At 56.6% G+C, this 23,500-nt stretch overlaps 7 protein-coding genes across 7 annotated transcripts; 3 read left to right on the forward strand and 4 right to left on the reverse strand.

Annotated features, from left to right (window-relative positions):
- Positions 1-432: 432 nt before the first annotated feature.
- On the reverse strand, positions 433-3,815 carry BJ171DRAFT_512795 (uncharacterized protein). Its single transcript, XM_053111685.1, has 9 exons — positions 3,533-3,815; positions 3,346-3,454; positions 2,981-3,148; positions 2,475-2,816; positions 2,258-2,370; positions 2,080-2,190; positions 1,748-1,841; positions 1,555-1,581; positions 433-1,378 (listed from the first exon to the last, which is right to left on the reverse strand). The coding sequence occupies exons 1-9, from the start codon at positions 3,806-3,808 to the stop codon at positions 669-671; spliced, it is 1,950 nt and encodes a 649-aa protein (XP_052964719.1). The 5' UTR covers positions 3,809-3,815; the 3' UTR covers positions 433-668.
- Positions 3,816-3,819: 4 nt separating this feature from the next.
- BJ171DRAFT_512798 (uncharacterized protein) lies at positions 3,820-5,131 on the forward strand. Its single transcript, XM_053111686.1, has 4 exons — positions 3,820-4,056; positions 4,159-4,283; positions 4,381-4,617; positions 4,699-5,131. The coding sequence occupies exons 1-4, from the start codon at positions 3,859-3,861 to the stop codon at positions 4,742-4,744; spliced, it is 606 nt and encodes a 201-aa protein (XP_052964720.1). The 5' UTR covers positions 3,820-3,858; the 3' UTR covers positions 4,745-5,131.
- Positions 5,132-5,205: 74 nt separating this feature from the next.
- On the reverse strand, positions 5,206-8,391 carry BJ171DRAFT_512801 (Alg9-like mannosyltransferase family-domain-containing protein). Its single transcript, XM_053111687.1, has 7 exons — positions 7,841-8,391; positions 7,485-7,644; positions 7,138-7,391; positions 6,804-7,004; positions 6,475-6,717; positions 5,787-6,257; positions 5,206-5,629 (listed from the first exon to the last, which is right to left on the reverse strand). The coding sequence occupies exons 1-7, from the start codon at positions 8,093-8,095 to the stop codon at positions 5,357-5,359; spliced, it is 1,857 nt and encodes a 618-aa protein (XP_052964721.1). The 5' UTR covers positions 8,096-8,391; the 3' UTR covers positions 5,206-5,356.
- Positions 8,392-8,602: 211 nt separating this feature from the next.
- On the reverse strand, positions 8,603-9,660 carry BJ171DRAFT_512802 (60s acidic ribosomal protein-domain-containing protein). The gene is made up of 4 exons (XM_053111688.1): positions 9,575-9,660; positions 9,121-9,170; positions 8,898-9,024; positions 8,603-8,796 (listed from the first exon to the last, which is right to left on the reverse strand). Exons 1-4 carry the CDS (start codon positions 9,597-9,599, stop codon positions 8,651-8,653), a joined length of 348 nt encoding a protein of 115 aa, XP_052964722.1. The 5' UTR covers positions 9,600-9,660; the 3' UTR covers positions 8,603-8,650.
- Positions 9,661-9,942: 282 nt separating this feature from the next.
- On the reverse strand, positions 9,943-14,182 carry BJ171DRAFT_626280 (kinase-like domain-containing protein). The gene is made up of 13 exons (XM_053115520.1): positions 13,907-14,182; positions 13,631-13,797; positions 13,340-13,452; positions 13,071-13,239; positions 12,907-13,036; positions 12,617-12,787; positions 12,454-12,501; positions 11,791-11,947; positions 11,530-11,702; positions 11,351-11,418; positions 10,894-11,148; positions 10,656-10,706; positions 9,943-10,465 (listed from the first exon to the last, which is right to left on the reverse strand). Exons 1-13 carry the CDS (start codon positions 14,004-14,006, stop codon positions 10,334-10,336), a joined length of 1,734 nt encoding a protein of 577 aa, XP_052964723.1. The 5' UTR covers positions 14,007-14,182; the 3' UTR covers positions 9,943-10,333.
- On the forward strand, positions 13,937-19,841 carry BJ171DRAFT_512805 (uncharacterized protein). Its single transcript, XM_053111689.1, has 13 exons — positions 13,937-14,087; positions 14,302-14,829; positions 15,019-15,291; positions 15,562-16,161; positions 16,311-16,342; positions 16,504-16,657; positions 16,807-16,883; positions 17,057-17,967; positions 18,080-18,319; positions 18,581-18,800; positions 18,894-19,001; positions 19,143-19,283; positions 19,384-19,841. The coding sequence occupies exons 2-13, from the start codon at positions 14,307-14,309 to the stop codon at positions 19,564-19,566; spliced, it is 3,462 nt and encodes a 1,153-aa protein (XP_052964724.1). The 5' UTR covers positions 13,937-14,087; positions 14,302-14,306; the 3' UTR covers positions 19,567-19,841.
- A 600-nt stretch (positions 19,842-20,441) lies between these two features.
- Positions 20,442-23,130, forward strand: BJ171DRAFT_512807 (uncharacterized protein). The gene has a single exon (XM_053111690.1). It carries the CDS (start codon positions 20,526-20,528, stop codon positions 23,016-23,018), a length of 2,493 nt encoding a protein of 830 aa, XP_052964725.1. The 5' UTR covers positions 20,442-20,525; the 3' UTR covers positions 23,019-23,130.
- Positions 23,131-23,500: the final 370 nt, after the last annotated feature.

Consider the following 23,500-nt stretch of genomic DNA (forward strand, 5'->3'; position numbering starts at 1 on the left):
TGGCCGGCAATCGTTTTTGTTTTCGTTGGTTTTGGAAGCGTAGTCTTGAATACACTCAGTCGATCTCCTGTGACGACTGGTATTGATGTGTCGATGTGTGAGTGCGGTGTATTCACTCGATGTGTGAGTGCGGTGTATTCACTCGATGTGTGAGTGCGGTGTATTCACTCGATGTGTGAGTGTGGTGTATTCACTCGACCCTCTGGATAGTTCCATGGTGTATCGATATCAAGATGCTCGGCCTTCTCGAGTCGCCTGGCTTCCAGGCACTGTGAGTACACCTGGAGATCGAGTCGCTTGAATTGCCGTCGCCGGGTCAGGCTCAAGTACAGCTGTTTGTCCAGCATGTCTCCATCGAACACATGGCGAATGTATTGCAGGAAGGAACGGTCATGGCCAGTGCGCGATGTGTTGAGTGATAACATATCAGATCAGTGGTCAAAATCATGGATGTCCCGTTTTTTTATTGGATAGACAGTAACTCGCCCCTTTCCCGCCTTTGTTTCTTCATGTTTTCTTTGGATATTGCGGGCCCCGCATGCCAATGTAGGGTGCGATGTGAAACTGGACCGCAAAGAGTATAATCGGTGTCGGGTGTCGCAGCAATGAAATGCTGTCCAAAAAAACCGTGATGTATTTGCTCTCCATTCAAACCCGCCCTCGGCCAACTATCCCTCATGCGACCAGTCTCCGCTCTTCCCTCCAGACTTGTCGATGACTCGAGCCTCGACGATTGCCGCGCCACGATCGACAGCCTTGACCATGTCGTAGACGGTGCACGCGGCGATGCTGACCGCCACCAGGGCCTCCATCTCGACGCCGGTCTTGCCGTCGCACTTGACCAGAGCCTCCAGGAGAACCTGGTGCTTCTCCGCATCCAAAAGGGTGTTGACCCGGACGCTGTTCAGCAAAAGCGGGTGACATAGGGGAATCAGGTGCCCTGTTTGCTTGGCGGCCTGGATGCCTGCCAGAGAGGCCACCCCAAGGACGTCGCCCTTCTGGATTTGGTTCTGCTCGACAAGTCGGAAGGCCTCGGGGCTCAGCTGCACCCGGGCAACCGCTCGAGCTGTGCGGCGGGTGATGTTCTTCTCGGAAACGTCGACCATCCTGGCTTTGCCTGTCTCGGCGTCGGTGTGGGTGAGCTGTTCGTTCTTGGTGCTGAACAGACGCGCAGAGTGAAGGGTATATGGGGACCGCCCGGCAGCAAAGACGAGTGGGCGACAGAGACCAATCGCCGTGGATGAAGGCATGTGTTTCGCGCGAATTGCGGTGAAGTCCGTATGGATATGCATTTCAGTTCGGGACTCTGGTGGCGGAGTACGAGTCGCGACTGAGGTCGGCGCTTCCAGAGATAGATGCGAGTGACTGGGTCGGGATGCTGGCCACAGGAGACGACGATGAGCCAAAAAACAGACGGTTGTCGACGACCGGATTACGACTAAACCGGCGAGCACGTTGTCGTGGATGACGGCCGGGTCGATGAAAGCGGCACTGGCGCCTATCCGCCGATGAGGATCATGGGTCTGTTTGGCAACTTGGACAGCTCAAACATACCTGCATGCTGCTTCTTTTTGCGGCCAACTGCAGGAGGAAGAAAGAGGAAGGCGATAAGGGAAGAAGGGAGGCGCAATTTGTGAGTGGATGATATGCATACACATACGCACACATACACGCACAGTGCAAAAGTGGTCAGAACACAAGCATTGCGAACAGTCACGAAACATAGTATCCAAATGCTGCTTCTTACCGGCAGCGCCAATCAGCTGCAGCAGCTCCTCATCGGAACAGCCCTGTCGGACCATGTCGCGCAGATTCACTTCGGCATTCCCGAAGAGGCAGACCTACAGCCATACATACCACCCGCACCGTTAATATTGATCTGGACCATCGAGCCATTCATCGGAGTAGAGATTCTGTGCACTTGGTGCTGCATGAACCCAAAGTGCGGATACGTCGAGCACATCGCCCCCCCCCAAAAAAAAAGCCCACAGCAGGGAAGGCGAGTTATACTTTGGGGCAGTCGCTCCCCCCCCTCCCCGCCTCCGTACAGAGCAAGAAATCTCGCTGCTGGGCTCCTACCTTCATATTCCCATCAGCAAGGAGTCGCAGACGATTGCATGTGCCGCAGAAATGGTCACTCATGGACGTGATGAACCCGAACCGACCCGAGAATCCGCTGACCCTGTAGGACTGGATACGTGGCAGACGGAGCGAGATTAATGGGTGTGCTGACATCCAGCCTGCGGCAACAGCCTACCTTGGACGTGTCGTGGGGATCATCGGTGCCCTTGGCGATGTCGGGATATGACTTCGTAATGGCTTGCAACATGTCCTTGTACGAGACGAACTTGTCATGATTCCACTTGTTTCCTGAAAATCGAACGAGTCATCAGGCCGAGCTGATCGGTCACTCCAGGCTGTTCTGTGACTGTGTGTGCCTCTCCTCGAGCTGAACCAGGACAGAATCTACTAACCATCGAAGGGCATGTACTCGATGAAGCGAACATATACGTTGTGATCACGAGTGTAGCCAACGAGCGGCTCCAGCTGGTGGTCGTTCATGCCGCGGATGATCACAGCGTTGATCTTGACCTCAAAGCCAAGACGCACGGCCTCGTCAATGGACTTGAGAACATTCTCGAATCCCCGGCGGCGTGTCAGGAGCTCGAATTGGAAAGGATCCAGGGTGTCCAGGCTGATGTTGATCTGATCGAGACCCCGTTCCTTCAGCTCTGGGAGCTTGCGATGCAGGGCCAGGCCGTTTGTGGTCATGGAGATGGTGGAGAGCCCAAACGGACGCATGCGATTCAGGCCGTCTGCAGATGAAATGCCAACGGCTGTTGCTCAGTCTGGAGTCGGGAGTCTGGAGTTGCGAGTCGGTCGATCGTGCCAAGCCATGCTTGCGTTTCTCTGAGCAGTATCAAGCAGGGTTCTCGCAGAGTCCACCTGTCGTATCGGGGACAGCCGTGCGTTTACATACCAACAACACTCATCAGATCTTTGCGGACAGTTGGTTCCCCGCCCGTGAGGCGGATCTTGGTGACGCCCTCGTCGACAAATAGCCGAGCCAGTCTCAGGATCTCTGGGGTGGTCAGAAGCTCGGGCTTGGGCGTGAGCGAGACGCCTTCCTCGGGCATGCAGTATACACCTGTGGTTGGCAGAGAACCTGGTGTCAGGACGGAGCAGATCGGCATGAAGCGATGGTACAAAGTATGGCGGGTGGGATCGAGCACAGGTCGCTCGATCAGCAAACGGGGCGATCGACAGCAGCTGACAGCGATCGACAGCAATCGACAGCAATCGACAGCAATCGACAGCGATTGTGCTATCCAGCGAGGCTCTTACATCGAAGATTGCACTTTTCCGTGAGTGAAATGCGCAGATAGGTGTGCTTGCGTCCAAAGGTATCGGTCAGAGGATCGTGATACGGATCGTTCTTATCGATTTGGGCGATCTAGAGTGAGTTGGCGAACAGGTGAATTAGTGGACGAGGACATTGCATATCGAGCCAGAGGGCGATGAGGACCACCACCTTCAGTCGAGCGGCCTGTCGAGCCAACGGAACGCTGGCATGGTTGCGCCGCTGTGCCGGGATGGCGGGCCGCAAGCGATTCCTTGAGAGCCGGGCAAGAGTCTGCATATCGATGATGGGGGTCGTGGCCAGATCTTGGAGCCTGTGGTCGGCGGGTGCGTGCTGCTGCAGGATGAGTGAGATCCGGGGAGAGGACGAGGGCTGATGGATTTGCAATCGGGCAGGAAGAAAGGAGTGGCCAACCACAGTGCCGAAATGCCCTTCCCCCACAAACATTTGCGGCTCAACGCAGCGGGGTCGCTCGTATTCTCGATTGGAATTGACACATGCCGTTGCAATGGATACATGGTGATTGGGGAATGCCCGCCAGAGCCTCCCGCGACCCCATTTCAATGCCCTCGCCATCGCCCGCCCGCTCCGTCGCCGACTGTCCATCTGTCGCGTTCACCATGACGGTCGAAAAGCGTCCGCCCTTGAGCTGGGAAGCAAAGAGGACTCTGGTCTCGTATGGCTCTGGGGTTCTGGTGAGACACACAAACCAGTCCAGGGCCTACCGAAAGCGTCTGGGATTCCAGACCAAGCTACTGACCAAATCACCGTTGTCGTCATGGCATCCGGCGCGCCAGTTCTCCTTGGGCTGGTGGCTGATGTTCGACGCCTGTGTCTACAGCAACGAAGCATTCCCACAGGTCCCGTATCTGACATTTGTCTCTTGGCTGCCTGGGGTACTCTCCACGGCCGGGCTGATTGCGTAAGTATATGATCAGCAGGATGACTTGCCCAGCTTCCCTGGACGGCCGGGAGCAATCTCTCTGCTCTAACCTGTATCTGCATTTCCTCGTCTTCAGCGTGAACTCCATCCCGGACCACCTGCTCCAGTCGCCGTCGCCGTATCTCGAAAACGCATTCGGCCGCACAACGTCCCACCCGTGCGCCCGCATCTTGGTTCTGGTCTCGTTCTCGCTCACATTCTTTGGCTTGATCGGCGGGTTCTACGTGATGGGGTCGCAGTACTTGATGCCAGGTCTAGCAAGTATCTGGCCGGGGGTCGCCATCTGTCTTCAGAACTCGCTCGTCTTTGCGAGGTGAGTCCATAACCTGCCCGTGAGTCTTCTGGTTGGCTGGGTATATGGTCGACTGAAGTGAACGGTCCGGTATCGCGACAGCACCTATCTGTTCAAGTACGGCCGCTATAGCGACCCGCTCCTCTAATCGCCAGCCAGAGGCACTAGCACCAGTGTGTCTCTTTGGACTACCGACGCAAACGATCCCAAGCCATCCCATCATGCCACTTCCTGTGTACCGTGCATCGCAGCACCTCCAACTCAAAAAACCGAAACAATCGAATCTCCATGAGCCGATCCCTGATGCCACTCATCACCTTCGTCATAACGCAGCCCGAGACTGGCTTCAATTTCGACAAAGCAGACATTGCCGTGAGCTTATGCGATGCAGTCGCAGCAAAGCAAACTCGGATAGTATCCGTTTTGGGAGCCACGAACGGCCTCACCACAGCAATCGCGGGCCTGAAGCCCAGTGTTTCTGGCTGCATGATCCCAACCGCGCGACTGCTTCTCGTATTGGTTGGCAATCAAGGTGTCGTTGTAAGTCTGGGGGTGGGAGGAAATCATGAATATAATCGCGATCCATCTCCATAGGCAGCAGTCGATTGACCCGCCGTTTCGCTCTGTGAGAGCCGTAAACCTGAGTGTATTTGCATGACACAGCGCCGGTTTGGGCAAAGCAGTGTGGTTATCGACAGCTGCTGCTGTGGATTCGGTTCCGGACGACAACACCCGCCAGCGACGACGACCCTGAGCAGCTCTAGCGACGTTTTTGTTGGTGTGCGCAATAATCGACCCATCTCTTTTCTCCGATCTGGATCTTGATGCGGTGCAGTACGTGCTCGTCCAGCAAAGCAGCAACAGTATCGGGGATCCAGAAGATGCGCGCCAGCCGAGACGTCTGGGCCACATCCAGGAAACGCTCGCAGTGGACTTGCTCCCACTGGTCTGGATGCTCGGCAATGTGCTGTAGTGCCGAGTCATCGCCGGAGGCACCGGAATCGATAACGTAATCGCATGTCGAGATCGGGACCTGTATCGAGCATGGCAACGAAACTAAATCAGTTAACGCAATGGACGGGGAGGGGCAGTATCACAAGGATAGATGCATGGAGTGGAGGGCGGGCATAAAAGTCGGCAGGAGCGTCGATGGATCTGCGGAAGAGTGCATGCTCCGGGACTATACGCACATATCGATCCAGCTCCTCTTGATTGAGGTCATTCATGCCCGTGGGAATCTCATAGGTTCCAGGCCGGTCGGCATCGCGGTGTTGTTGCACCCACTGGAGAGCAATGTCGCGGATGGTTGCGTTCTCGACGACGGATGGGTTGAGTGGCGCCTCGACAAAGTCTTTGGGCAGGAGCCCCGAGAAGGAGGATTTGAGGAATCGGATGCGGGTGGCATCGGGCAAGAGGAAGTGCGAAGGAAATCGATACCACTCGCGGCCGACGCACACGGTTGTAGGCTGGAACTCGGTCAGGTTAGTAGATGGCAAAGTTTCTGCCTGCCTGGCCTTGGCGATGTGCTCGGTGAGCGCAATGTAGGTCGTCATTGGCGCATGGTAGTAGTAGTATAGGGCTGCAGTTCGTGAGACCGACAAGGCCACAAACAGCAGGAGAAACAGACGGACGAGCAGTCTTGCAGTTCGAGGGGCGGCACTCTGAAGTAGGAAGGACCGATTAGCTTTGAGCGGTGGAGAATTGCGAACAATCGCAGACGCAGCGCCATTGTCCAGCACATTCGGCGCTGTGCCAATGCTTGGCGACGATCCAAACGAACAGCATTGTTCCTGGACTAGGGCTGTGTGCTTCCGAATGACCGAGATTATGCCCCAGGCATGTCTTTGGTGTTGGGCCGAGGTCATGCAGACAACGTACCTTGGTGACCCCAGAGATCGAGAGGCTCTGCACAACGGTTTCGCGGAGCAGCCAGAGCGAGAGAGCAGCCGCAAAGCCTATCATCGGATAGACAACAAACAAGAAGCGCTCCTCTTTGTGGGGCTGCATCGTAAAGATGGCTACCCACAAATACATGTATGCCAGCTTGAGGGTCAAGGAAACCAGTCCAGATCCCGGAAGCTGTTTCTTGATCTCGCTCTTGAGTAGCGGATACAGAAGGATCTTGTAATCGAAGCGAGAGACGGCTGGTTAGATTCCGGCCGTCGCTGTACGTATACTTGACTCGGCCATGCAAAACCGCGGCCTACCAAGAGGGGCAGGCTGGCGATTGCCGCCAGGAAGGCAACGTTGAAGTTCAGGACGCCGTTGAAGAGATAGAACCACCATGGCTCGGTGCCGTACAGATCAGGGCCGCGATCTTTGCCTCCAAACACATTGTAGAGCACAATGTTCAGCGGGACGAGGGTCCATTTGTGGTAAAAGTAGTACTCGAGACAGGCAAACGGCACCTGCTCAAGCAGACGAGGACGAGGACGAGGGCGACAAACACAAGGTGAGCAGGACGGCTGACGAGATCCATCAAGGGGACCAGCCTGCGCTTGACGATGCAAACGCCAACGAGACATGTCCTGAGAGCCCTACCAGAATGCCGATGATGGCGATTGCGCCGGCCTCGATAACCCGGCGAACACGAGTCACGACCATGGTGTCGCTGTTGAAGGCGACATCTTCCACCAGGAACGGGAGTGCCAGGGCGCCGCAGAAAGGCCATCCAAAGATGGTCCCCGTTGCCAGGATCAGCAGCACAGAGAGTGTTCGAGTCCGCGACGGCCGATGAAAGGATCGGGCAAAGGCAAGGGTAGCGAGATACATGGCAAAGCTCGAGGGCAGGAAGGCTGTTGCAGAAAATATTTCAGAGGAATTAGCACCGACCGGGGGGGGGAGCAAACTCTGGGGGGATGCGGATTGCACCGAGACTGGGCTTATACCTGTCGAAGATATGAACATGCCCGTGCTTGCCAGGAGAATAAGCAGGAGATACCATCCGATCTCAGGACTCAGGTGGTCGGCCACCGAGGAGTAGAGCGATGCCTCAGAATACGCACAGGCGGCACCAAGGAGCGATCGGATCAGGATAAAGATCTGGAGCTGGAGCCGGTCATCGGCAGGTGGATGCGGCGACAAGCGGATGTGGAGTAGATGAGATATACAAGAATGCGTGTCCCCGACAGCAGCCGTGGGGCACAGCTCGGGCAGGTCGTAGCTGAGGAAAGCAATCGATCGTTGCTCTGGATGGCGGCCGATGGATTAAACTGGTCTGGGCCGATGAACATCGTCTGCTCACCTTGTTGCTGGTGACGAATGTTTCCAGGATCATACCAGCCCAGGCGTGCATCTGGACGTAGCTCCAGGAGCGGATCGCATAGACCGGCGAGTACTCCCATGTCTGAAGGCCCCAGCCATACTGGAGATAGTGGGTCGGCTCCCAGTAGTTGAAGACCTCGTCGCAGTCTGCGGGCGTGATCGTCGAGGGGGTGGCCGCTATCAAGACAATGGCCGACGCTTCACGCATGGCCATCCGCCTCTGCTCCGACGGCATCAGATGCAATCGGCCGAGACCTACCTGAGATCGAGGACAGAGCAGCGGCGACGAGTCTGGCGACAAACAGAATGTGGAAGGCCAGCGAGAACGACGGGCGCCAGAGGGCCCTGGTGGGCTTCTGCCTCGGGGATTCGGCGTCGGCCATTGGAAGTAGCTTTGGCACGGAAGGCGATAGACGACAGGGGATAAACGGCGCTCTCGTACGCACGACCGATGGATGCGACAGATGGGACCGGTGTGGTGAGTGCGGTGGATGTCCAGGAGCGAGCGAGCAGCGGATGCAGACGCGACCAAGACCAAGGAGGCGTGTGCCAGGGCCGGCCTTCGCCGCTGCGGAAAAGGCCCATCATGCAACACATACACATGCCATGAATCACACACAGAACCAGCGAAAAGCACCTCACCCGCACAGCAGATCACGCCGTGCCATGCGGCCATCCGGCATCGTTCTCGAGAGATTTCCAGACGAGCCACACCACACCCGCAGCACACACGAACGTCGAGTGGTGTAGAAGAGGAAGTGTATTCAATTGACGGCGACTAGCAAAGCGCTTAATCGAAGAGACCGAAGCCCATGTCATCATCCTCTTCCTCCTCCTCTTCCTTCTTTTCCTCCTTCTTGGCCTCAGCGGCGGGGGCAGCGGCAGCGGCGGCACCACCGGCGGCGGGGGCGGCAGCGGCAGCGGGGGCGGCACCGGCTGGATTGAATAGAAACAGAGAGTCAGCATGCAGCTCTTGCGGCACCCATGCCCATCATTGCCCATGTCAGCGCGGAGAACTGTAGCAGCAGAGGACATACCACCAGAGCCGACGTTCAGGAGGAAGGCACCGATGTCCTTGCCAGCGAGAGCCTTGGCAAAGATGGTGGCCCAGATGCTCTCGATCTGAATGCCAGCAGCAGAGATGAGGGCATTCAGCTTGTCGGCCTAAAATACCAGAGAGGGGATTTGGGTGAGCTCCAGGTCTGTGTGCATTGACGAGTCGTGAGAACGCACCGACACAATTGCAGACAGACTACTTACGGTGATCTCGACACCGTCGTCATGGAGAGCAAGAGCAGCGTAAACGCAGGCTGGATGATGGGAAAGCAGAAGCAGGGATCCCGTCAGATTACGGCACACAGTTCGATCAGAGTCTCCCGCATCAGTCGCAATGAACGGACGCCGGCTCGGTTTCGCTGCTCCGACGATATAGATTTTGCTTGAATTGATGCGCTTGATCGAGGAAGTGCGAGGATGCTGCTGCGGTCCGACCATCGCTGGCTACTGGTTGCGCGCCCAACATTGCTGCGGCACCGCTTATCGGTCGTGACGCTTGCGTGTGGGTGGGTGTGCTGGCGGCAGCCAGCGACCTTGAGCACTTGGAATTCGATACTTCCGGAGCCGACCGACGTTCATCTATCCATCCATTCATCTATCCATCCATCCATCCATCCGTCCATCCATCCGTCCATCCATCCATCTGCATGTTACGTACCGGCCTCGGAGGTAGAGAGAGACATTTTGTATGTGTCCGTAAAGCTTACTTTAACCACAAAAGGGGGCCTTTCGGATCTTAAACTGAGGAGGGAGAATCAAGAATGCCTGGCGCCGCCCGCACACTCAAAAAGGCCGGCGCGGCCACAGAGCCGACTGCGCACGCCGTGTGGCACAGCCAGACACGCTTGTGTCGCGGCTGGCCGGCGTGGGAACTGGCTGCTGGGCCAGTACTGTCCCGCACATCGCCGGCCACCAGCAAGACCGCCGCAGCCATGATGCATGACCGGGCGGGCGTCGCTTTGGATCCAGTGACCTGCAGATCGTTTGGTGTTTTACTGCAATCCGACCACTGCTCGAAAGGAAGCAGTGCGGCCCTTTGTTTTGAGTAATCTGATGCCAGCTATGCAATACTCGTCTGGAAGTCGCCTTACTGCGTTTCCAAAATGAAATGGGACATCCCGTTTTGGGCCATGACAGGGGTTCTTTTTGACCTGAATACACCCACCCACTCATTGCAATCATGGCCAAACACAGCACCCTCGATTTCCACATCGTTGCGCTGCGACCGGTGGTCTTCACTCGGAGACTGCCAAAGTGATCTGTTCTATTTCTTATGGCATAGTTAGACGCATGCCATCGCATACTACGCCGACAAATGGGTTGTGGGCAGGTGTCCCATTTCCCCCCTGAATACAATGTACTGCAGACAGAATTCCTGCTCCATCTCGCGCGCCCAAGCTTGATCGCTGGGATGAGACTAGGCCGTGGATGGGTCAACCGGCTCAGCCGGCTGGAGTGTAAGCATAAGCTCCTTCAACTTGTCACGCGCGTCCGTAATCTTGGGTCTCTGGTCAGCGTTTGCTCTCCAGCAGTCGCGGAGGAGGTCCGACTGCACGCCAGCACAAGGTCGAGTGGCGGTTGAGCGCATTCATTGCGATGCAAATGGAAAGTCTGTTAAGCACAGATTCGTTTGATATAACGCATCCATCGGCTCACCGAAACACTGATCCAATCTCGCCAGGTAATCGGCAGCACACATGCGATACGCCGCATTTCTTCAGTGAAGCTGTAGAACTTACGATCGATGCCGGGATGAAATCGGGAACATCGGGCCGGACACCTTCTAGAATCTGCATTATCGTTCCATATTTGGTGAGAGCGATGCAAGGGGTCGTAAGGATCACACCCTCGCCACTTGCAAGGAGTGGCTTGGCAGTATCCTGCTCGGATGTTTCGGATGCGACTGAGATGCTGAGGATATGTGAACCAAAGGCCCTGAATTGGCGTAGGGATACTTCATTGCTGCCATTCGCTTACCCTTGTTGCAAGTTGCTCGTCATCGAGGCCAAGCTCTTCGAACGGACTTTGGCGAACAAAAATCTCGTACAACACGATTGCTGTTGCATACACATCCGCGGCCATGCTGCCTGGCGCATTTGCCTCTTGAATCGACTCGGGAGAGAGCCAGGCGACATCGTATCTCCTGCCTGTGCGGGCTTCGCCCACGTGTCGTGCCAACAAGCTGTTTTGGAATCCGTACTCGCTGAGAAGAGGTCGACCGTCCGGATGGATCTAGCAAAGGACCTGTGAGCCAGATCTTCTGACCCGCACTCAAGGAGATGCCGCGACGCCCCTAGCATTGCTCTGAACAGCGACGCCAGCCACTGCAGCTACTGCAATCGCCGCCACCACTACCAGTGCCGCGGCAGTAACCACAAGACAGCGAGCGGGCAGCACCAGCCATATATAACGAACGTCAGTCACTCAGCCCTACCAAAATGTTCTTGCTCTTGAGGTTACCATGGGCAACAGCGGGCTCTCTGGTGTGGAGAAAGCAGAGACCTGGCACATGGACATAAGCAGAGGCAGTGGTGATTGCTTCAGAACGAGCCTCGTGCTGCACGCGACGTTGTGGCTCGCGGTGTGTAAGCCAGCTTCGCCTCCGCGGCTTACCTTCGCAAATGCCGATCGCCCAAAAGATGGCTTGCTGAATCGACAGGTCAAACTCTGGATTGTAGACGTAGGTGTGCAGACTGCCGTGCTCCATGAACTCGGTAAAGATGCACATGTTGGGCTGAGTCAAGCACGCCCCAAGGATCAAGCAGAGGTTGGGGTGGTACAGTTTGCTGCAATCAGTCGTCTGTGTTAGTGATGGCTCGCGAGTGGCGACAGAAACCGGCGAGACATCTCCATATTGAGTACGCAGCTGCATACCGGACGGTCGAAATCTCCTTGCGAATTTGAACGACCTCTTCCTCCACAATGTGGCCCTGGTCTTTGAAGAGCTTGATGAAGACGCTGTAGTCGCTCCAGTGGCCTTTCCAGCTGTCGAACCGGGGTGTGGATTCGATTTGATGGTGCAACTGGAGAGCTGCATCAAAGTGGTGCACTTCCCAATCCGCCAAGTCTAACCACGCGAGTCCCGCGCAGGGTTTGAGTTGTTTCAAGTACAATCCGATGGTCGCGGTTGATGTGTGTCCGTCCATGTGCCCGCATCGACATGGGGGAGGGTAGAATTAGGGATGTTCACCGACTGGTCAGCTCCTGGGTCTGATATATGAACTGCCAGACGCGAACATCTCGTTGCGGCAGAGGATATTACTTTCCACCAGGAAGCGACGTCGAGCCTCCTCTGCGGCGCTTGCAAAGGACCGCGCTGTGTTCATCCAGAGGCCGAGAATATCCCGCCAAAGTATATGTCAGTTGGGTGGCTCACGGCCGGGCCCTTGCCGTGTGTTTCCTGTCAGCCGTCCTTGTCTAGCTTTGGCCGATTGCATCACGCTTATCACACCGACGCAGTATCCCAGATTGCATCGAGCCGCAGCCGCCAGTTTTCAGCGAGGTTGCTGTAGAGGTGCAGGCATCTGGCAGACCTACCGTTGGCCTGGACAACTACGTTCGGCCGTTGTTGGCTTCCGATAGCCGCTGATTATGGAGCCAACACCAGCTATCGAATAAGCACTCCATGTAGGCCGAAACATTCAAGTCAAGTCTCTGTGGAGGCGCTGAGGCGGGATGGATGTGCAATGACGGTACATACACTCGACCTTCTGGCGGAGGCTATCGCTCGTCCGATCAAAGGGCGATCGCTGATACTTGTTCTTGGCTACTACCGCCGCGCCTTCGATGACCAAAGCGAGGGCAATCGGCTCGTATCGCCAAAAGCATGCATAGTGCAGAGGCGTGTTGCCATGGTCGTTTGCTACATTTGCTGCACGACACACAGTCGCCCGAACAGTGCGAGCGTGAGAACCATGGCAAAAGCGCATGCTGGCGGCCCTGCTGATCGTGACTATCCGTTTCCAGTTCCCTGCATTCGTCGTAGCTTACCATCTGCTTTGGCTCGCAGCAACTGGCGACCGAACCCGTGGATATTCCGCGATCGCGTGGATGCAGAAACGAAAGAGTCAGCCGCGAATCGACTGGCTTGCCGACGCAGTATCGTTGCTGCAGATATTATCTGGGGGGGGGGAGCGAGGTCGCAGAGCTCTCACCGCAGTCGTGAGCTCCAAACTACCGCACAGGACGCTCAGAATAAGCGCCGTGTCGCCCGAGGCATTCTGGGCATTGACATCGATCTTGTCCTGGCCAAGCAGCCATTCGACAATGTTCAGATGGCCGGACTGGGTGGCGGTATGCAGAAGCGTGTTCGAGCTCTCGTCTCTGAAAGGGACAGAATATGCCGTCAAGGGATGCGTATATCTGATCGCGGCGAATGGCATGCACTCGCTATCATTCGGCCTGCTGCGACCCTCATCTCTACACATCAAGCGACGAGACATGCCTCGATTCCAGCCGGATGTCTTCGCCGGTGTCTTCGGACTCGACGAGGAACTTGAGCGAGTCGAGGTCGCCTTGCTTAGCGAGGAGATGCAGCTTGCCCATGGATTTAGAGCGGCCGCAGTGTTTCAGATGATCAAGGCCACCAACACCGACGGAGAGATGCGCCGGAGACACTCAATCCACATTCGCACTGGGCGCTCTGCCCGCCCACAGCACTTGAATGAGCCGAGTCCAGCAACATGGCGGCCCTCGCACTATCTCCCCGACATACTGCTCGCGCTGCCGTCACTTTGGCGTTTCCCTGGACATACTCGACATACTCGACATACTCGACACACTCGACATACTCGACATACTCGACACACTCGACATACTCGACATACTCGACATACTCGACATGCTGCTCGCCGGCGCCCCATTGGCCGAAACCCTCGCTGCCTTGGGCATCCGTTATGCACATCCAATTTTGGGCAGCGGTGCTCTTGTTCGCCCCGGCTCGAGCCGGCTTGTCTCACGGCGCTTGCCTTTGCCCCCACCACGCACACACGGCGCTTTGTCGCTGACTCCTGCTCCATCGCCTCCAAGGCCACCCCTCTCGCCCTCTCTCTCTCCCCAGCCGTCAGGTCGCTGGCTGCAGGATTGCGCATTCCGCCGGCAACCCAGAGCTGCTCTATCGACCTCTTTCGGACCCTGTCTCCACTCTCGGGCCCTTATTCTTGGGTCAGCAGGTGTGTCGAGCCCTCTCGCTGCGCTCACCCGCTTGCCCGCCCGCCACCCTGCCCTCAGGCAATCCTCGCTGCTCCCTCTGCAAGCTCCCCCCCCCGCTTGTGCCTCTGCTGTCGCCCTGGTTCGCTCTGGCCGCTCTGTCGCCTCATCCCACCCCTGCCAAGGCTGCTGGCCGGGATCCAACGCTAACAGCATCTCGCTTGTCGCAACTTCCAGCACCAATGAGCTCGGATTCCAGGCTTGCCGAACTTCAGTCCAAATGGGAGGTCGAGAACAAGATTCGGGAGGGTGCCGAGCAGATGCTCAAAAAGATTACCGACCGCAATGCCTCCGAGGTCTGCGAGTCCAATCTGCTCGAATCCCAGCGCCGTCTCTCCTATCTCGAGAACGAGATGAAGAAGCTGGGCACCAAGGCCAACCCCTCCCAGTCCGGCGACCATATCAACTCCCCGCTCGATTCCTCGGCCCCGTCGAATCTCGCCGAGTCTAATCCCGCTTCCCCAAAGGCCGGAGCCCCCTACCGCCGCCATTCTTTCTCGGCCAACACCAGTCTCGCCACCACCCCCATGATGGCCCGCGGCGGCGGTGGTGGAGGTAGCGTCTTTGGCCAGTTCATCAGCAACGCTTTTGGACGGAAGCACACAGTCTCCCACTCGGCCTCTCGCATCAGCTCGCACGAGTCCCTGAGCACTCTGGCTCTCAAGTTCAACAGTGCCTACTTGCCTACCAAGCTCACGAACTTTGGTAAGACGCCACGGCCGTCTGACGGGCCCGACATCGACGATACCACCCTGACTACCCTTTGCCGAACATTATCCTCTCGCCGCCTGACGACCAACAGGCCATTCATACGCCAAACGATACATGTGTGCTCTGATGCATTGCGCTGACCGTGACGGGAATGGCTTTGGCTCTCTGTGTGCTGGTTTGTAGATTATCTCCGCTGCGACATCCCCATCACGACCCAGAAGGTCAAGTACAAGCTCACCGAGGTTGAATACAAGCTCGAGCGTGAGCGAAACGTCAAGGCCGGCACCGAGAAGATGAATCAGGTCGTTTCCCAGGATCCCAATGCCGACCCGAAGCGGCAGCAGCAGGTGCAGGAAAAGCTCATCGAGGCAACCTCCAAGGTGAATCTGCTGCAAAAGTCTTCGCAGCGATACCGCGGCCTCTATGTCGCCGACGAGACCGACTCGCCGATTTCACGTACGTATCGTCTCGACCTGCGATGCGCTGGATGCCGCTTGCTCCGGACAGTGTCTTGATGGGCCGTCGTACCACCATCGAGGCTTGCTGTCTTTCTTGAGTGCTCCCACGTTCACCATCACAGCGTCCCAGTACCAGCGACCCCGCAACGGCACTGTTGACAGCGACTCCTGATGAGCCCATAAGAAAGATATCTTCCCACCTCGTGAGCCACCACTGCGGACTGGTGCGGAACCGCGTCTCACGCCAATGTATTCCCCCCCCTCCCAGGTTTCTCAACCGCAAACCGACCCAAGCGAGAGAAGGAGCTCTTCAGTGGCCGCATCAAGATGCGCCTGGTCGCCGCAACCAACCTCGAGGGACGCCAGTCCCACAAAACGGACACTTGCGCCATCATCCGTATCGATGGCCAACAAAAGGCCCAGACGCGTCAGTCGCCCTCGCGATGGAACGACGAGTTCGACATCCCGCTCTCCAAGAACCACGAGATTGAGATATCGATCTGCGAAAAGAGCGGCCTAGTTTTGGGTCTCGTGTGGTTCAAGATGTCTGAGCTCAATGAACAACTTTGTGAAATCTACAAGCAACAGAAAGGTGCCGCCAGCGGCCCTCCCCAGCCGCCAGCGCTGTCGATCACCCAGTCGATGCCTCAATCGCAGTCGCCGCCGCAGAAGCATTCCCAGCCCCAGACGCCGCCGAGATCCCCGCCTCAGGTCGAACAGCGTCCCGGTGTAGATTCCCAGTCGTCTACAGCCACAGTCATAGCCAACAGCACCGGATCCATTGATCCAACGCAGCTTGCTCAGATCGAGATTGAAACTTGGCTCGAAATCGAACCGGCCGGGCAGCTGCTGATCAAGCTCAGCTACGGTATGGCGGCAAGCACCTCCCTGGCTTCTGATGCACTCATCACCATTGACAACGCCGCGACTCTGTTCGAGCGTGACCTGTGTTCTGATCTGTTTTGCTGCCTCACCCGGCTGATATCGATTGTCTCGCGCTGATTCGTCACCACCCAGATCCCATTGTCGACTCGGCCAAGCAGAAGAGGGTAGGCGATGTTGATTCTGGGAACTGGACATGCTGCCCGCTTTGTATTGCTACTGCTTTGTATTGCTACTGCTTTGTATTGCTGCTGCTTTGTATTGCTGCTGCTTTGTATTGCTGCTGCTGGACCGTTGGTTTCTTACTTTTTCATCTCGGTCAAATCAGAAAAACAAGCGGGCCAAGCAGCTTGAGCGTCGGGCGCCTGTCCAAAAGTTCTTGCGCAAGCGCGGCCATAAGTTCGTCAATATGCAATTTTACAAGGTCCTGAAGTGTGCCGTCTGTAGCGAGTTCCTGATTAGCGGCGGACTGCAATGCCAAGGTAAAGTCGACTGCCAAGCGGGTTCTCAATCACCTGCAACAATTCCTTGGGCACCGTGCTCGACACGACTCCGGAACCAGTCCCACTGCCGCCCTTGGAGCAATGTCCAGCGCATGCAAGACTCACATATGCACATACGGCTTGAATAGCCTGCAGATACACGTGTCATACCCGGTGTTCCGGAAGGGTGGTTACCAAGTGTATTACAACCCTCAACGAAGATGCAGTGAGTGTTTGTCCCAGTATCTATTGGTCTTTCGGTCCGCGAGCCCAACTCGCTCTTCAAGGCTGCAATACAGTGCTGTGGCGCGAATCATGTTGCGGCCATCGCTCTTCAAGGCTGCATACTCACATCCACATCTCTGTCTCCATCATCCTTGTGCCATTCCCGCATTGCAGGATGCCGCCGAAAACGAAAGCGGAACCGTCGACCAGCTGCTGAAGCATAGAATTCCCCATCGATTTGAGGCCACAACCAGCATATCGCTGGACTGGTGTTGCCACTGCGGTTTCATGTTGCCCATTGGTCGCTCGCGCTTGGTGTGCACCGAGTGCGGCATTGCATCACACCAAGACTGCCAACATCTCGTCCCCAACTTTTGCGGCCTGACCCCTGAGTTGATTGACCAGATGAAGAGCGCCATCGATCTGGCTGAACGACGGAAGCGTGAAAAGCTTGCCATTGACCAAGAAAAGGCCGCCATCGCCGCCGCCAAGGCCGAGGCCCTCACTAAGGAGCAAGAGCAGGCTCAGTCGGTCAAGGAGGCCGAGGAAGCCCTGGTAAAGCAACAGCAGCGACAGGAGGAGGAGGAGAAGGAGAAGCAGCAGAAGCAGCAACAGGAATTGCAGCGGCTTCGAGAGTTGCAGGAGCAGCAGAAGTTGGAGCAGGAGCAGCAAAAGCTGGAGCAGGAGCAACTTCAGAAGCAACAGCAGCTGCAGCTCCAACAGCAACAACAGCAACTGCAGCTCCAACAGCAACAGCAGTTGCAGCAGCAGTTGCTCCAACAATCGCAGGAGAAGCGGCAATCTCTTGTCGCATTAGCTAGCCAGATTGCCGCGCAGCCCCAGTCGCCGGTGATCCAGCCCGGAGAGCCCCGTACCCATCCTGACGCACCCCGGGCCCGGCCTCACAGCAAGCACGCCACCCGCAAGACCAAGCCGATTGGCCTGGACGACTTTAATTTCCTAGCTGTCTTGGGAAAAGGCAACTTTGGCAAGGTCATGCTTGCCGAGGAGAAGGCCACCCAGAGCCTCTTTGCAATCAAGGTGCTGAAGAAGGAGTTCATCATCGAGAACGACGAGGTCGAGAGGTATGTATATCGCCATCGGACTGTGCAAGTATGGCTGCGTTGGCGCTGTCTTTCCCGCCTTCAGGCTTGCAGTTGTTCATACGCTCGCTGACCAGATAAACTCTGCCGACAGCACGCGCTCGGAGAAACGTGTGTTCCTGACCGCGAACATGGAGCGACATCCCTTCCTGGTCAACTTGCACAGCTGCTTCCAGACCGAGTCCAGAATCTACTTTGTGATGGAGTATATTTCCGGAGGCGATCTCATGTGGCACATCCAGCACCAGCCCTTCTCGGAGGCCCGTGCCAAGTTCTACGCATGTGAGGTGCTGCTGGCACTCGAGTATTTCCATCGACACAACATTGTCTATCGGTAAGCAAAGCCAAGAAAGGAGGGCAGATGGCAAGCGCCTCTGGACCACCTCTCTGCACGTACGCGGCGTGGTCCGACTTGCCATAGCAAACTCCGTGTGCGACGTTCTTGATGTGCTTCTCGCACAGGCCCCAACCTGTTGGGCACCTCTCTCGGATCGTATGGACGCTCATAGCCAACTCGTTTCTCCGCACCTGCCCTTCTGCATCTCCTTGTTTTGCTTCTCACTCCTTGGTGTTGGCTATCGTGTGCGAATAACAGCGACCTGAAGCTCGACAATATTCTGCTTTCGCTGGACGGACACGTCAAGATCACCGACTATGGCTTGTGCAAGGAGCATATGCCCTATGGCGCCACCACCAACACCTTCTGCGGAACGCCAGAGTTTATGGCGCCCGAGATTCTCCAGGAGAAGCCCTATGGTCGCGCCGTCGATTGGTGGGCGCTGGGCGTGCTCATCTACGAAATGATCTTGGGCCAGGTACGTGAGCGCCACGACATTTGCGACGACACCACGATCCCGCCACAGCAGCCATCTGACTTTGCCTGGGACTCACACTGCTGCCAACAACAGAGTCCGTTCCGAGGCGACGACGAAGACGAGATCTTTGAAGCCATCTTGGAGGATGAGATCATGTACCCTGCCAATATGAATCGGGACGCGGTGTCGCTGCTCCAGAAGGTAGGCGAAACGCACTGGTCTGATGTGGAGTGGGTGGGCTCGGGAGGACCACCATCTTGGTCGTCTGGCGATGTCAGTTTCACCCCGTTCTGACCAACTCTTAATCGATGCATTGAACCTGGCGCGGCTGCCGCCGTATAGCTTCTGATGAAGGACCCATCCAAGCGGCTTGGCTGTGGCCGCACAGATAGCGAGGAGATCAAGAAACACCCGTACTTCAAAGGCGTGGATTTTGACGCGATGTTGCAACTCAAGCTGCCGCCACCATTTTATCCCAGCATTGTGAGTATACTGCTCGACGCTCCTCTCCTCTCAGCGGTGGTCAGATGGCATCCAAAGCAGATGAGGGATGCCCGACTGATCCTTGCGTCGCTTTCTCCAGGGCTCGCCGACGGACGTTTCGAATTTCGACGAGGAGTTTACCAAGGAAATGCCGGTGCTGACTCCCTGTACCTCGGTCCTGTCGGCAACCGACCAGGAAGAGTTCCGAGGGTTTACGTACATCTCGGAATGGGCCCAAGAGACCCGAGCTCGGATCGTCCAAGCCGCAGCGACTGCAATCTAGGTCAATGTGTGCCGGCCGGGACCAACTCTCTGCCTCGCATCTGCTTCCGTTTACGCAAGTCGATCGATTCATGATTTGCACCCCTCCCCTGATCCCTCATAGTAGGGCCCAATTCGTCACCGTCGTTCTTTGTGTTGCTGTCATTGTTACTTTGCCTGGCTTTTGCAATCCCTTCAATCTTTGTTACGCTGCGCGATGCGCTCTCTTACGGTCAATCCAATAAAAATCGGGACACCCTGGTTTTTTGACCATTGACCGAATAATTTGTTTCCCAATACCATCGCGCGCTGGCCATGACCGTTCTGCGTTGTGGTGCTACACTCTCATCCATAGCCTGAGAAACGCTGCCTCCATATTCAGTGTGTCCATGAGCACCATCGCGCGCTGGCACTCCGAGACCAATGTGCAGGTCGATTGTGGAGACCAGAGAGCATCCCGATGGATTCACTCGGAGGTGATCTGTTGAATTGCATGTGGCACTGTTGAATCGAAACCCAGCACATACGACCTGTTCATGGAAGCGGGTGTGGTGTCCCGGTTTTTACTGAATGAAATGTAAAGTGTATACTCTATGGTCGATCCAGAAAGAAACGGGACACGGGCCCATATCCGCTATGAAAATGTTCTCGCTGGCATTGTCGTCGCTCACATTATCTTCGCTGATGGCGCCTGTGTCCATTTGAAAGCGATCGCCTCGGTATCTCTCGGCTGCGACATGAGGGTGGGCGGCCAAGAGCTCTTCATGCATTTGCCATGTCGCCAACGGAGAGCGATCGGATCCCCGATTCGCGAACCGCGCCAGTCATTCTGTGCCACCAACGGATTTGCCTTTTTTTCCCCCTTCTTGGCTTCCCTGCGCTGTCGCCGCTGCGTTTCTTTGGCCTCAATCTTCAATAGCTGCCCTCGGCATCGACAGCCCACACTCTGCGGTCGTGCAGCCAAGCAGCTGTGATGACAAGATGGCCTCAAGTCATGTGCTGATGCTGCGGACAGGCTCTGGGGTCGCTGCGATCTCGGATCTACTCGTGCTTGCTGGGCTTTCCCGCTCCACCGTATCCCATCCGCCACGATGGCCACCTCTTTCCAAGCCGCTGTCTGCCGGACAGCCGCATTCATCCTTGCGCCGATACTCGAGAGCTCGCCCCGGCTTTGGGTCTTCGTCATCCCGGCATCATTCGACAGCGACAGCGACACCAAGGTCGGAAGCCCCTGTTGCTCCAGGGCATCCGCTTCCCAAGGCCATCGCGGATGCATCCAGCACAACTCTCAACCCCAGGCAGCTCGGTGTGCATTCCCCCCTGGACTCGGCTCCTCTGCATGAAGACGACATTCGATTGCTGCTGCTGCATCCAGAGGGCGCTGACACACACTCGGTGCTTCAAGCCTTCTCTGCGCTGCCTCTCCTTCCGCACGTCTCTGGCGATCTGGTGGCATTTATGCTCGCATGGCTTGCCGATCGGGCGGATAAGATCTCGGCCAGCGAGGCTGTCAAAGTCGTGCAGATCTTTAGCCAGTTCCCTGAAGCCACGAGGCGCCCAGCAGTATCGGTACTTTGGCGATTCTATGAAGTGGCTGTGGCCCCCCGGGTCAAGAATCTCGATCCGGTCACCCTTGCTGACACGGCTGGCCTTCTTTCGTCTCTACAAGTCCGGCCAACATGGATCCTTCGGCATATCGGCTCACTTCCCGAATACCACATCTCCCGCTCGCTTTTGCCAAGCCGCCAGATCGAGTTGTTGGGGCACTGCGTCCGCTGGGGCTATCCCGCATCCAATTTGGTCCGATGTCTGGTTTCCGGGCTACTTGCCAAACCCGAGGATGTCGATGATATGGAGCTCGTTCAGCTTCTCCGATCTTGTGGCTCACTTCGACAGTCGCGCATCAAGGATATTGATCGTTTGGTGGACATATGCCTCGAGCGCAACAAGCTGATACCACTTGCAGTACGCTCGCCATCGTACCTTGCAAGTCTGGCATGGGTCTGTGTGTACTTCCCCAACTCGGCGCTTTCTCAGCAGCTCTTGGGCTCCGTTGATGCTGTCTGTACCAAGAAGGCTGCTGAACTTTCTCCGTCGGACCTCTGCGACTGGCTGGACTCGCTTGCGGCAAGACCAACGCTTCCGGCCGAGATAGACGATCGCATTCTCGAAGAGCTCCTCGAAAGCAAGCGCTTTGCATTCAACGTCGACCAGCTCTTCCGCTTTGCCTGTCTACTCTCTCGCTTCCCCGAGTCGACTGCAGTCAACCGGATATTGTCGATTCAGCGAAATCAGCTCAAAGCACTCTCGTCGAGCACCCTCTGCCGGGTCATGCGGATCTTGTCCGAGAAGGATGTGTTGACCGCCGAGCACACAGAAGACTTTGCGAAGCTCATCTCCGAGCGTGTGGAGGAGCTTCATAACCGCGATTTCGTGTGGACTGCGGCGTACTTCTCGACGAGCTACCACGTCTCAAGTGCCTACTCGCTCTTTCGGGCCTTGGCTCGCTCGGCGACCTCGCGTCTGGACGAGCTCGGATACTCGGAGATTATCCGACTCGTCGAGGCTTTCTCGTCATTTTCGTGCGACTCGCAGCAATTCTTCAGGGCCGCTCTCACTCGACTGATGCCGGTCCTTTCGCATCTGCCGCCACAGCAAGTAATATCGCTGCTGTGCTCGCTCGAAGCTGTCAACTTCAAGCCGGCGCTTTTTTTCCGCCATATTTCGAGTGCCATTATTCGTCGACGGCATGCCCTTTCGTGCGAGCAGCTCGAGACAGTGGTTCGGGCATATTCAAGACTGGGACTCTCGTCGCCACCGCTCTTGAGCTCCATCGTGCGAACCTATTTGTCGATCAACTCAAATTGGACGGGCTCAAGGATCAAGATGCTGATCATTGCGTGCACCAACAGCGGCTCGAGTGCCCCGAGACTCTTTAAGAAGCTCGCCCGACTGGCTGAAACACAATCCGACAGTCTCTCCCGGCGCGACATGACCAAGATTGCCCAGTGCTACAGGCGCATGGGGCTACGTCATCTATTGCCGCCGCGGTTTCTGGACACCAAGGATTCAGCACAGCCAGCCGAATCTTGGGCAGCCATCAAGCGCGTTCTCCTCCGTGGGTTTGGCTTCGACACCCGACGGTCGGCGCGCTACCGCCTCAAGCATGCCAATGCATCTGTCATGGTTCAGCTGCGGTCCAAGATCTTCCGACAAGACGCACAGAAGGTGCATATGCTGCGACAGCAGCTGGAGAGCCTCCGGAATCGGCGTCGTCAATCCAGGAAGGCCCATCTTGTGCTTTCGCGTGGATGGAAGTTACCGCTCTATCGCAGGCGACGTGCTGATTCCGATAGCGAAGCCAAGCGGAGGCCGATACCGTTTCCATCCGATTTGCTGGGTCCTTCGAAATGGCGGCGTGATGGCTCGACAGCGGAGGCTGATTTGGAAGCGAGATCATCATATGCTTCATGACCAAGCCTAGGTATGAGACTGCTCCCACCGAACACAGGCACCACTTGGCCTGCCGCATCGCTCAGAATACATATGCCGATCGCCGCCAATGACGATCAGAGTCGACACCTCCACAGACACGCTCCCGGTTGTGTCGTGGGAGCAATGCCATAACGAGGTGGGTGGGGACTGAGGACACCACGGGGTATCGTCAGGACCGAGCCAGGAATGGCCGGATGCAAAGGTGTATGTGCGGATAGATGGATAGGACTGCAGTACAGTCCATCCAGAAGAAGAAAAGGGGAGGGCAGTCTCCCTCTTTCTCTGGAATCAGAGGCCTGCAGGCTGTCCTGTTTCAAAACGAGCGCGCTACATTTTCGGGGTGGGAAAGATGCGCCATGCGAATTCGGTTTCCTGGGACCAGGGCATCTTCCGGGACGGACGGACGCGTGACTGCTCGGCCAAACTTCCGCCAACACCGAGCAATCCTCCCGTCCGGATCT

The sequence above is a fragment of the Polychytrium aggregatum genome (assembly GCF_025602895.1).
Source record: "Polychytrium aggregatum strain JEL109 chromosome Unknown BJ171scaffold_29, whole genome shotgun sequence".
Lineage (NCBI taxonomy): Eukaryota > Fungi > Chytridiomycota > Chytridiomycetes > Polychytriales > Polychytrium > Polychytrium aggregatum.

Bases quoted from the DNA above. Each gene is read 5' to 3' on its own strand.
- BJ171DRAFT_512805 (XM_053111689.1), top strand. From the start codon at position 14,307: ATGAGCTCGGATTCCAGGCTTGCCGAACTTCAGTCCAAATGGGAGGTC. The intron at 17,968-18,079 runs GTATGTATATCG...CTCTGCCGACAG, and splicing joins GAGAACGACGAGGTCGAGAG to CACGCGCTCGGAGAAACGTG. The intron at 19,002-19,142 runs GTAGGCGAAACG...GCCGCCGTATAG, and splicing joins CGGTGTCGCTGCTCCAGAAG to CTTCTGATGAAGGACCCATC.
- BJ171DRAFT_512802 (XM_053111688.1), bottom strand. From the start codon at position 9,599: ATGTCTCTCTCTACCTCCGAGGCCG. The intron at 9,025-9,120 runs GTAAGTAGTCTG...CTGGTATTTTAG, and splicing joins ACGACGGTGTCGAGATCACC to GCCGACAAGCTGAATGCCCT. The intron at 8,797-8,897 runs GTATGTCCTCTG...TATTCAATCCAG, and splicing joins CCTGAACGTCGGCTCTGGTG to CCGGTGCCGCCCCCGCTGCC.
- BJ171DRAFT_626280 (XM_053115520.1), bottom strand. From the start codon at position 14,006: ATGCGCAATCCTGCAGCCAGCGACCTGACGGCTGGGGAGAGAGAGAGG. The intron at 13,798-13,906 runs GTGTGTGCGTGG...CGGATGCCCAAG, and splicing joins GGAGTCAGCGACAAAGCGCC to GCAGCGAGGGTTTCGGCCAA. The intron at 10,707-10,893 runs GTAAGCGAATGG...ACGATAATGCAG, and splicing joins ACGAGCAACTTGCAACAAGG to ATTCTAGAAGGTGTCCGGCC.
- BJ171DRAFT_512798 (XM_053111686.1), top strand. From the start codon at position 3,859: ATGCCGTTGCAATGGATACATGGTGATTGGGGAATGCCCGCCAGAGCC. The intron at 4,284-4,380 runs GTAAGTATATGA...CCTCGTCTTCAG, and splicing joins TCCACGGCCGGGCTGATTGC to CGTGAACTCCATCCCGGACC. The intron at 4,618-4,698 runs GTGAGTCCATAA...GTATCGCGACAG, and splicing joins AACTCGCTCGTCTTTGCGAG to CACCTATCTGTTCAAGTACG.
- BJ171DRAFT_512795 (XM_053111685.1), bottom strand. From the start codon at position 3,808: ATGTTTGTGGGGGAAGGGCATTTCGGCACTGTGGTTGGCCACTCCTTT. The intron at 3,455-3,532 runs GTGGTGGTCCTC...AACTCACTCTAG, and splicing joins GACAGGCCGCTCGACTGAAG to ATCGCCCAAATCGATAAGAA. The intron at 2,371-2,474 runs GTTAGTAGATTC...TTCGATTTTCAG, and splicing joins CGAGTACATGCCCTTCGATG to GAAACAAGTGGAATCATGAC.
- BJ171DRAFT_512807 (XM_053111690.1), top strand. From the start codon at position 20,526: ATGGCCTCAAGTCATGTGCTGATGCTGCGGACAGGCTCTGGGGTCGCT.
- BJ171DRAFT_512801 (XM_053111687.1), bottom strand. From the start codon at position 8,095: ATGCCGTCGGAGCAGAGGCGGATGGCCATGCGTGAAGCGTCGGCCATT. The intron at 7,645-7,840 runs GTGAGCAGACGA...GACCGGCTCCAG, and splicing joins CATTCGTCACCAGCAACAAG to CTCCAGATCTTTATCCTGAT. The intron at 6,258-6,474 runs GTACGTTGTCTG...TTCCTACTTCAG, and splicing joins CGATCTCTGGGGTCACCAAG to AGTGCCGCCCCTCGAACTGC.